The 12,455-nt window shown below is 36.4% G+C and overlaps 1 protein-coding gene across 1 annotated transcript in view; it reads right to left on the reverse strand.

The window, feature by feature from the left end:
* RPS6KC1 (ribosomal protein S6 kinase C1) overlaps positions 1-12,455 on the reverse strand; it is a 219,030-nt gene that overhangs the window by 84,555 nt on the left and 122,020 nt on the right. Inside the window, exon 7 of the mRNA XM_059994920.1 lies at positions 7,539-7,654. Coding sequence (XP_059850903.1) covers positions 7,539-7,654 — 116 coding nt within the window. The remainder of the gene's footprint in view (positions 1-7,538; positions 7,655-12,455) is intronic.

The following is a 12,455-nucleotide window of genomic DNA, read 5'->3' on the forward strand; positions in this document are numbered from 1 at the left end:
ATTCTTAACCACTATGCCACGAGGGAAGCCCAATAATAATCTTTTTAAATCTATTTAATTTCTACTTCTAGGATATGTTTCCAAAAAATTCCTTTTTAATCTCACTTTATGAGGTGCTGAGCTAGATGACATAAAACACAGATACATCTCTGCCTCCCTAAAATCCAAGGGGAATTTTTAAGGATAGAAAAACATTTAGCAGAGTATTTTAGTAGACATATAACAGAAATAGTCTCTTCTCTCTTAATATATTATTTTATCTTCATACCTCACCCTGGCCTGAGTGTAGTACTTACAAGAAGTTATTATTATAATCCCCATTTTACAGATAAATAAAAGGAAGTTCAGAATGGTTGGGTGTTTACCGTCAGAAAGAGCAGTGAAAGGTCCTAGGCTAGACCCTAACTCCTTACTCTATTGCTTGCAGTCCTTCTGCTACACAACACATTCTGATAATTAAGAATTCATCTCCCCCTACTCTATTACCAAGTAAGAACAAGAAATGCTTGTGATTTTGGTGAAAGGAATGGTTAGGAAAAGTTATAGGAGGAAAAAGAATACTTTAAGTGATAACTTATCCATTACATTCATCTTTGAAAATATGGCCAAACACTTCCAACATCCCTATATCCTACTTATCCCTCTTATTCAGTAATGTCATTGGATCTTTCAGTTTCCAAAGAAACTTATCAGTTCACTTTAGCAATCTAAACAGCAAAGACAGCAAACCACAAAATCTCTACTGTGCCTTTCAATAAATTACTGTGTGCCCACTATGTGCATGATAACTGAAAGGGATATAAATCATCAAAAGACACCATCCCAGGACTTCCCTGGTGGTCCAGCAGTTAAGACTCTGCGCTCTCAATGCAGGGGGCTCGGGTTCAATCCCTGGGCAGGGAACTAGATCCCGCATGCTGCAACTAAGAGCCCACATGCCACAACTAAGAGCCCACATGTCGCAACTAAAGATCCCGTACGCCGCAACTAAAGATCCCATATGCTGCAACTAAGACATGGCACAGCCAAATAAATAAATATTAAAAAAAAAAAGACATGGTCCCTAGCTTCAAGAAGTTTACAACTTACCTGAGGAGATAAGCCAAATACATGAAAAGTTAAGTAACAATAAGACATTTTTTAAAAACATAAGACAATAGAGATAAGTCACTAGTTTATCACATGTATGATAACCTGTGGTCTCAGAAAGAAGTGGAATCAAAGGGGATTTTAAATGTTATGTAGGAATTAGGTTAGGAAAGGATATTATACATAGGATTGGGGAAAAAAGAACTCTCTTGGTGGGGAAAAAAATGTTCAAATTGTAGAACAAAGGAAAATAAAATTGCACTTTTAAGGTTGGTCAGTTTTATTGCCTTTAACAGGCCTTGAATGCCAGGGAAAAAAGTCTGGACTATGTTTTCCAGACTCTAGAAAACAAGTTTTTGTATGAGAAGCAACTCAACGAAAACAGTGATTTAGTAAGGTTACTTTTGCAAAGACAGGAATGGTGAAATTGTAATGGGGAAAGACCAAAGGCAAAGTGATCATTCAAGTTCTCTTTCTACTTTAACCATCTATAAAAGTTTAAGATCAGAGAAATGAACAAAGAAAGATCATGAAATAAAACCATCAATAAAAAATCCTGTATTTCTGATATGCAGTGCTTAAATTGGGTAGAATCCCTATAGATCTATTCCTTTTTTAGATGGCAAAAGGAAACATAAATCCACAGAATTTTAAGAAAAGAAAGAGACCGAGATCAAGTCCAAAATTTTTTTTTTCAGATGAGAAAACTGAAAAGCAGCAAGGTTAAGCAATTTGTCTAAGATGACAAAACTAGGTAATAGATAAGAGGGGATTAAATCTTATTTATAAAATAATATAACGTTGTTTAGGAAAACTTCAGCCAATGCTACTGGGGCAGGGTGGGGTGGAAATATTTCTAGGCAACAAGGCTGATTTCCTTAAAGAAAAAAGTAAAAATTTCACTTATTTGTATTAGCTACTATATCAGAAGATGCCTAGAGAAGCAAGGAGTTCAAAACTTAAATACAGAGGGTGAGGAGAAGGGAAAGGCAAGAATATATGATAATCCAACAACCTTCAAAACCAAAGATGGCAAGTATATATCACTCAACTGCTCAAGCCAATGGCAGACTCTATTAGCCCCACACTCTGTCTTGCAATACAGCCACCACCAGTGGTTAGAGTTAGCACAGTAGTAAAACCTATTTACTATTCCTGTTCAACACTGTCTAAATGGTTAAGTTAACCTTACCTTTGTTTTCATTTTTGGGGTTTTTTTAAAGCTGTTGTTTATCCTGCCCAGAGTCTCTTTCACTCGGTATTATTCCCTTTTCTCAATGAGATCTATCTCAATTCTTACCAATCTGTTAGTGAGGTACTTTTCAAACTTTAACATGCATGCACATCATCTGAGGACCTTGTAAAAATGGAGATTCGGATTCAGCAGTCTTTGGTGGAGCCTAAGATTCTGCATTTCCAAGAAGATACCAGGTGATGCTGTGCTGCTGGTCCACCAACCACATGTGGAGTAAGGTTAGCTACTCATCCTTAAATAACCTGAGAGTAAGTCAGCATTATTTGGGAGGGAACGAGCAATCAAGGACAAAAGGAAAGCTCTACAAAGAACATATCAAGAATTCCGCTCTGAACCACGAGAGCCAACTACACTAGTTTCTGAACTTGGCTTCATCTGTAGATTTTTGGCTTTGCCGAGACTTTCACTGGCAACCTATTAACCCTCAATACTCAGTTTCCTAAAAAAAGTCTCTCTTACATCACATTTCAAGCACAACTCTTAACTGCAGTCCTATTACTGATTTGGAATGCCCCTGATTTCTATCTTTGCTTTGCCCATGTTTCACTAAGGGTGATACAACACTCATTTTAAAATATTTGCTAAAGAAGCATTGAAAAATACCAATAATACCAGTAAACAAAATGCACAACAGAGAAATATTTTCAATATTACAGCAACTATACTCAAAATCCACAAAATATTCAGGAAAGCCATACATTCTACAGTTGTCCCTCAGTATACACAGGGGATTGGTTCCAGGATCCCCACGAATACCAAAATCCTCAGATGCTCAAGTCCCTTATTTAAAATGGTGTAGTATTTACATATAACCTACACACATCCTCCCATATACTTTAAATCATCTCTAAACTACCTATAATACCTAATGCAATGTAAATGCTATGTCAATAGTTGACAACAGGTGCCAAATTCAAGTTTTGTTTCTTAGAACTTTCTAGAATTTTTTTCTCCCCAAATATTTTCGATCTGCAGTTGGTTTAATCCACAAATGTGGAACCCGTGGGTACAGAGGGCCAATTGTATTTTCATTCGTACCTTGTAATTGCAAACAAAAAAAAGTATTCGTGCTTTAAAAACTACACAATCCTTTATGTCCTAAGTTTAGACCATTTACTGTCTTTTTCTAAATTTCACTGATCTTAAGTTTTAAATTCCTAGAGCTAAAAATAGCAAATAAGCTATTTCAAGTCTTTTCCAGAGAAACTCCCTCTAATACCAATTCTTAAATCATTCAAAGTCACCAACAATTAAAAAAAAAAAAAGGAAAAGAAATCCATCTCCTTTAGTTAAAACTGCACCTTTAGTTCAAATAAAGCTCATTTCCTTTTTTTCTCAGACTTGCTCCTTAAGTTTCCTCAGAGCCTTTTAGTAATGAAGTAATGAAGAAAAGAAAGAGTAGGAGAGTGCTTTTGCTCCTTTCTTTCCTTTTTTGAAAAAGATATTATCACCAACGACGGGGAAATTCGGAACTTTTTTATTTACCACATAAGAGTCTCAAATAAACTCAATAAAGCAAAAGCTTGAACTACCACAGAAAACTCAGGTAAAGTGAGTCATGACCTAGACTGCACCAAAGGGAAAAAGAGTAATCAACAAAAAATTTCAAACCCACAAAGGATTCCTTTATTTTCTTATTCAACCAGATGAGAAAGAAATATTTGCACATGTATTCAAGAAAGGAATAATATCTGCTCTACACAGAATTTAAGATTTGCTAAAAATCATTTATATCATTCTCTCATTGTGTTGGTTGAAACTATTGCCCAAAGATGGCTAAAGAAGATAAATAATAAATTCACCAAGCTCATCCAGAACCTCTAGAAGACATTTAAGTTAAATTACAAATAAAAAATAATCAAGCATATCTCTGACCTAAATAAGGGCCAGATTTAAGAGTAAAATACAAAAGTGAAAATAAAAAGAAAATCCTTACCCTAAAAGAAAAACATCTTGCTCTATCAGGAAAAACTCTTCTCTAACCTCCTTGCCTAAGAACTGAAAAAAAATGCTAGCATATCAAATCTGATTCACTAGGTACCCCTTTCTAACCCTTCCTGATACAAGTTTCCATTATTCTACATGGCTCTCACAATCCTCTCTAACTTTTGTTTCCTCAATTACGTACATATTTTGGGTCCTCAATTATGCTTTAGGGTTTGCAAGAGCAGAGACTGTGTCATATCTTTAATATAACTCCAAAGTATATCTAGTTTGATACTGTATACACGCAGAGTCATAACAGAGGCTTAATGAATTTATATAAATCTAATACAATCAGCTTTCCTATACTAGATCTCTTTTTGTTTTATTTTCATTTGAAGCTATGCTTGAAGGAAAATTCTGACTGATATACTTCATGGTTCCTTTCTCCAAGTCAAAAGCTATACAGCAGGCTTTATACATTTATTTGCCTAACAAATTATTGCTCCATAAAATGACTGTGGGGAACTGTAACAGGGGATACATCAATGGAGAGTTTGAATGAGTAAGTATAAGTAGAACATTCAAAGTTAACATTAATAGAAAGAACAGAATACTGCTGATTTTGACTCCCTAAAACTTTTAGAATATGGTTATCCCTTGAATAATACGGGGTTGGGGTGCCAAACCTCCCCACAGTTGAAAATCCTAATATAACTTATAGTAGCCCTCTGTATCCACAATTCCTCCTGTATCCATGGATTCAACCAACTTCAGACTGTGTAGTACTGCAGTATTTACTGCTGAAAGAAATCCACGTGTAAGTGAACCCGCACTGTTCAAACCCATGTTGTTCAAGGATCAATTGTATTTATATACAAGATGGATTTAGTAAAAGTTCATAGAGGCGCATCCTATTTACTACATTTATGAGTATCCCCCAAACTGGATGGAGAATATACGCATCAGGATAGCACACAGGATAGGCTGCCAACTCCACAGAAAATAAGAATCAGATTCAAAGTAATGTTTAGATAAATATTCCATTTAAAAATGATAAAATTCAGGGACGTCCCTGGTGGCGCAGTGGTTAAGAATCCGCCTGCCAATGCAGGGGACATAGGTTCGATCCCTGATCCGGGAAGATCCCACATGCCACAGAGCAACTAAGCCCGTGCGCCACAACTACTGAGCCCGCGTGCCACAACTACTGAAGCCTACGCACCTAGAGCCCGTGCTCCGCAACAAGAGAAGACACCGTGAGGAGAAGCCCGTGCACCACAACGAAAAGTAACGCGCGCTCACCGCAGCTAGAGAAAGCCCATGTGCAGCAACAAAGACCCAACACAGCCAAAAATAAATAAATAAATAATAAATAAATTTATTTTTAAAAAAGATAAAACTCAATCCTGCCATTTGCAAAATGAATGGACCTAGAGGGTATTAGGTATTAGGCCAGGTGTCAGGGAAAAACAAATATTGTATGATTCCACTTACATGGGGAATCTAAAAGACAAAACAAATGAATAAACATAACAAAACAGAAACAAACTCATAAATACAGAGAACAGACTGGTGGTTGCCAGCGCAGGGAGAGGGTGTGAGTGAAACCGGTGTGGGAGATTAAGAGGTACAAACTTCCAGTTACAAAGTAAATAAGTCAGCATAAGGAATATAGTCAATAGTATTGTAATAACTTTATATGGTAACACATGATAACTAGACTTATCATGGTGACCATTTTGTAATGTATAAAAATATTGAATCACTATGTTGTACACCTGAAACTAATATAAGTCAATTATACTTCAATAAAAATAAATAGTTTTTAATTTTAAAAATTAAAAATAAAATTCAATAGTGAAACATTAAAGGAAATAATATAATTGAAACAACGATGAAAGAAAACAGGAAAAGATTAGCAAACAGAATACAGAGAGTCACAGTAATTAACAATCTGAAAATGAGTCAGCAGCTGTCTTACTTAAATACATTCATTATGTTAGAACAAGTAACGAAAGTATATTACTTCAAAGTTGGAATATACGTTTTTGTTCTAAAAAGATTGGCCAAATGCTTAACAACAAAAATTCTTATACTAATAAGTACAGTTCTGATAACTGTATGTTTTAAAAGGGCACACAGAAAATGAAAAGGCCTCAGAAAAGCAGCAAAAAAAGTTTTAGTTGTCCAATGAACCAAGATTAAATAATGGGCTATTTTTAAACTAGAAAATTGAGACATTTTATAATTTTCAGAAAGTATAAAAAGCATTTAAAAATGTGGGAAAAGGTATATAAAACAATATATGAGGGGAGATGAAAAATAGGGCTAATGCTTATTAAGCTAGTCTAAAAGCTTGGCTTATAGGCTGGTCTTTTTATGAGGTAGGCACTTGAATGTTCACATGTGTATGTACGTGTGCATCCACATATGAGTGTTTGAACTCATTTAATCCTAACTACAACCTAGCAAGGAATTACTATTATCCTCATCATTCAGATGTAGAAACTGAAGCTAAGAGGTAGAGTTAAGTATCTTGTCCAATCTTCCATGGCTTCAAGGAACAGAGTTGAGATGTGAACAAGCCTGCCTGCCTCTTAGATCAATTAAGAAAATAAACACTTTCTCCCACCTCTAGAAGGTATAAGTCTTAAATTGCATCAGAAAAAAAAACTTAGTTTCATATAAAGTAAAAAAGAAAAAAACAGAAAAATTTCTTCCAGAAATTTGCCAAATCCAGATGGACATAACATAAAAACAGTAATGATAAACCAAAATGTTTCTAATGTTTTAAACATTCACCTGCTTTCCAGACAAGACTACGGGTAGCCCCAAATAACCTAAATATCCCTGTTAGAATTATACCTTTATAATTCTAGGTAATCTATAGCTGCTACTTGTAGGACTTATGCTTAAATAATCAGTTTTAGCATGAATCAATAAACGGTGCAGGAATAGTATAAGAATCATAACTTAACTTTAAAATTTTCAAATAAAATTCAGTATAAATTACTGTCATTCTACACATGGTGATATTAGGGATGGAGTAAAGAATAAAGGGCCGAGAAAGAGAAGGAGAAAGTGAGTCCCATTTTATTCCATTTTTGGTGGTTTGCTTTAATGCTTTTCTTCTCACCAACACCTGGTAAGAAAATCACTGATAAAATTCCAAAGACCAAAATGCTCAAACATTCTAGTTAGAAATAAAACTGAGAGACAAAACAGCAAAAATGGCTAAAGAAAATATAAAATGAAACATAAGACATACCTGAGATACATCATCAAGTTGAGGTTTCACATAAAGGCTAGAGAGACTCTCTGCTCGCATGAGATATTCTGCGGTTCTTCTCTTCACAGCTTCTCGACGAGTAGGGCTTGACTCTCCTAAAAGGAAAAAACAGAAGTCAGGACATGTGAAAAATAAATAAACTTTCTTTAATCCAAACTGAAGATTAACTTCCTTTTACCCAATTTACCACTTGTTCACATTTCTAACTGAAAAGAAGAGAGAGATCAAAATTGGAACAGACATCAAAGTTATTCATATCAGCAAGGTCTAAAGTTATTCATATCAGCAAGGTCTCTAGATGAGTTTCATTTATCTAAATTCTGAAACACCCCTGTTTAAATATGTATAGAGAACTTGATGTATTTTATAAGAGGAGCCGATATATAAAGAATGTAATGTAAAAAGCTCTGTGGACAAGAGACCAGCCTAGCCCAAACAGTATGCAATTGTCCAACTCAACAAATAGGACTAAGTGCAAGAGACATTTAATAAAAGCTGTGACATGGATGTGATATGCTATAAAAGTACCACCAAACTGGAGAATAAAATTATTTAGGGTAACTCTAAATTCACTCTGATTTTTGTAAGCATCAGGGTTTATTCATTAATAACAAATTGTCACCCACCTTACAACTGAAAACAGTGATTTAAATGTGATTAAATCCTTGTAATATATTATGTGAAAGTGAACAAGGATCATTTACCCTGTCTGGCTCTCAGTTTCCCTAAGGAAAGGGTATTCAAAGTGGCCTCTAAGAACTCAAGATCTCAAAAAGGAGGTGTTATACTCCTGGATCTCTCCTCTCGAGTGGGATGATCCTATGCTTTTACCCATTTTATATATATACTCAACTATAATATAACATTTCATTTGAAGAAAGGATTCCATGGCTGAAAGTCAAAAAGTCTGAAGCCACTGTACTATATGATGTCTAAGGTTCCTAGCATAAATAATATTCAACACTATTCATGACTCATTTTTATCAAAGCACTTAATACACAGTACTGTTTTTATAATTCACCCTATGCATCTTCTGAATGAAGTTAACCAAAATGTAAGTATCACACAGTGGACAGTACCCTGGATTATATTCCAGAAACCCTGGTTATCTGAATTCTGACTCTGTCTCTCGTTAGTCATGTGTCCGATGATAAGTCATCTCAACTCTGTGAACCTCTTCCTCATTCTCTAAAATGGAAATATATACCTCAAATGACTGTAGAGATTAAAGGAGACAACATACATAAAAGGTACTACAACAGAGCCAGTGCTATAGGAAGCAATAAGTTGTAAAGGTTTTCAATCTTGGTTTTTCTCTCAAAACCAAATCCTACATAATAATGTCACCTGGTTTCCTGAATTAGAAGTGAACTGAATTACAATAAAGCAGATATTTTTCCCCAAGAGAAAAATATTTTTCTACAGGTGGAAAAACCTCTTCTTATTTCTGCCTGGAACAACATCTTCTATTTCTTCTGGGAAATGCCCCTTTCTCCTCCCCTTCAAACTCCTCCACCTCTTCCCCCAACCACTACTAACCCTTAACAACATGGTTTGAATGAAAGCTGCTACCTTATTTCACATCTCAGTCCCTCTAGTCACTACTTGTCAGCCAAGGGTGAGCCTCCCTGTCACAGCAGGGCCAACCATAGAACCCCATTCTCTTGGCCACAGTTGGAGAAGGGAGAAATTGGCCCAACACAAACTGGACCAATCAGTCCTTCTGTGTTATTGACGCTGGAAATAAGAGAGTGGGAAGTGCCAGCAGCCATAGTTTCTGCCAAAGCAAAAAAAGAGACACAAATACAAAAGACCAAAAAAGAAAACCTAATGTGACTGGGGTCCCTGATTTCAGTTGAACCTACAATCCTGCCATTTGTTCCCTAAGGTAGTGGATTTTGTCACATGTAAACCAAAGAACCCTGAGTGAATACAGACCTCTAAGAAAAAGTACAGGGACTTCCCTGGTGGTCCAATGGCTAAGACTCTGCACTCCCAATGCAGGGGGCCCAGGTTCGATCCCTGGTCAGGAATCTAGATCCCACATGCCGCAACTAAGAGTTCGCATGCCTCAACTAAAGATCCCGCATACCACAACGAAGATCCTGCGTGCCACAACTAAGACCCAGTGCAGCCTAATAAATAAATAAATATTTTTTAAAAAGAAAAGAAAAATTGTAACAAAGTTGGGATTGCAATTTTGCTTAAATACCTTTCCTTTCACAGCTTTTATCTTACAACTCCATCTCTTCTCTCCTTTATGAGTAGTAATTCATAAATATAACTGGTCTTGTTGAGGGATGGGGATCTCTACTGCCTTTTAACTGTGGAACAATCTATATTTATTAACTCTCCAACTCCTCGAACCTCAAATAAAATGTCAGTATTGCCTCCTGCCTCTGTCCTTAAAATTTACTTAATTTCTAAACCCAAGGTTTTTATTTTTACTCGGTTGAAAAATGGATTCAATCTGTGAAAATCACCTAACTATAACATATTTTGAAGATAAAATGTGCCACATAAATAAGAAACATTCACTACTTCAACACACTGCTCATTCTTAGTTTTGAGCCTATTGCTCATAGACTCCAACTGCTACTCCCATTATCATTAGCTCTTCTCATTGCAGGTTATATACCTTTCAAGCCCTAATTTAAATCCCCATTTAGAATTTTTGGTTCTTCTTAGGCTCAATTCTAATAGAAACTATGGCAATTTAGGGTTTTTTTCTATTTAATTCAGTGTCATTAAGCTTTAATAAAACTTCAAATTTTTCTTTTTTCAAAAAAATCAACTTGAGGGCTTCCCTGGTGGCGCAGTGGTTGAGAGTCCGCCTGCTGATGCAGGGGACACGGGTTCATGCCCCGGTCCGGGAAGATCCCACATGCCACGGAGTGGCTGGGCCCGTGAGCCATGACCGCTGAGCCTGCGCGTCCGGAGCCTGTGCCCCGCAACGGGAGGGGCCACAACAGTGAGAGGCCCGCGTACCGCAAAAAAACAAAAACAAACAAAAAAAATCAACTTGAAATTCAAAAATGTCAATTATAAAACACCTAATTAAAGCTAGAGTTAAAACCATATTTTGTGGGCTTCCCTGGTGGTGCAGTAGTTGAGAGTCCGCCTGCTGATGCAGGGGACACGGGTTCGTGCCCCAGTCCGGCAAGATCCCACATGCCGTGGAGCGGCTGGGCCCATGAGCCATGGCCACTGATCCTGCGTGTCCGGAGCCTGTGCTCCGCAACGGGAGAGGCCGCGACAGTGAGAGGCCCGCGTACCGCAAAACAAAAACAAAAACAAAAAAACAACAAAAAAAACATATTTTGTAATCAAATTGCTGCTTTTTAAACTTTTTGTATTTCTGTTGCTTTCGAGGCAGTCACCATAGTAACAGAGAAACAAGAACCGGAAGCCAGCAGTTGAAATGGACTCCTGCTGATGATAGTGGTTCCGCTTCCATGGAAACAACAACGAAGTGATGTAAATACTGGAAGGCTTTTTAAATGTAACCTTAAATATACATACTATGCCTCCTTCCTTATCAGCCCCTTAAAAGTAGGTCACAAGCACTGCTGATCAATAGCGGCAGCCAAGGATGAAAACCACCTCTTGCAGATTTCTGCTGCAGGATACTTACTGAGGTTTTTGAGTACCAGAAAGAAAAGATTCATCTATCGATTTCCAGAATAACTCCAAGTAATCAACTTATTCATAAATATGACTTTAAACAGATTTTACTTGATCAAAATTTTTGACTCTAACCGTCTTAATTTCTTAATCTTCATTTTAAGACACACACGCAGCATATAATGATTATTTTTCAAGGAAACTAGGTTACCTGGAATTCAACTTTTAATCCCATATTAGGTCATGTGGCTATTATTTCTTCAGTAATATATCTAGGGAGACACTTAATAAATGCTTTTAAAAATGGATACGTATTTAACATTCTACCTAGGGACTTCCCTGGTGGTCCAGTGGTTAAGACTTCACCTTCCAATGCAGGGGGTGTAGGTTCAATCCCTGGTAGGGAAGCTAAGATCCCACATGCCTCGGGGCCAAAAGCCAAAACATAAAACAGAAGCAATATCGTAACAAACTCAATAAAGACTTTAAAAATGGTCCACATCAAAAAATCTTTTAAAAAAATAAAAATTCTACCTGAAGATAAACCAATACCTTCAATAAGTTCTCTACGTTTCTGTTAATCATTCAGACAGAACAAGAATTTCCACTGTGCTTTGGCATTCAAAAGAGAAAAACTGCTTCCATTATTTATTTACTAACCTTTATGTCAAAAAGTTCTGGTGTACCATAAAAGATGTCTTATCTTTATATATCGTGTCAACCCATATTTCTTTACCCCAGATCAAGAGAAAGAATAGAATTAGGGTGATTATAAAGTGTGATTCATGAAAGAAGAGAGTGTAGCTGAATAGAAATGAGCAATTTCAAAGCTGTCATTGAAAATTTTTGAAAACTGCTATCCAGCAGTCCAGAGCACCAACCCTGACTCAATTTACTAAGAGAAGTTATTATAGAAGGCACAATCTATAGATAATAGAATTGTGAAATTCTAATTTACCCAAGAGACCATCACCATTTGGTACTCCTTCACTATATCTAATTCATTTAATATATTACCTTCCTTTTATAACTAAGGAAATTGAGGCTCAGGGATGTGAAATGCCTTTCTCAGTCACAAAGTTAAATAAGAGCCTAAACCTAAACCAGATCTTATGCTACCACACTTCAGGTAACTGAATTTGAATTCGATTATTCTACTGTTACTGAGTAGAGCAAGAAAAATACAGAGCACAGGACAAGTACAAGCGAGTATGGGAACAAAGATGAAGAGAAAATAAAGGTAAGGAGTTGAGGCAGAAGCCTATCAGACA

This window comes from Delphinus delphis, chromosome 1, assembly GCF_949987515.2.
Source record: "Delphinus delphis chromosome 1, mDelDel1.2, whole genome shotgun sequence".
NCBI classification, from domain to species: Eukaryota; Metazoa; Chordata; class Mammalia; order Artiodactyla; family Delphinidae; genus Delphinus; species Delphinus delphis.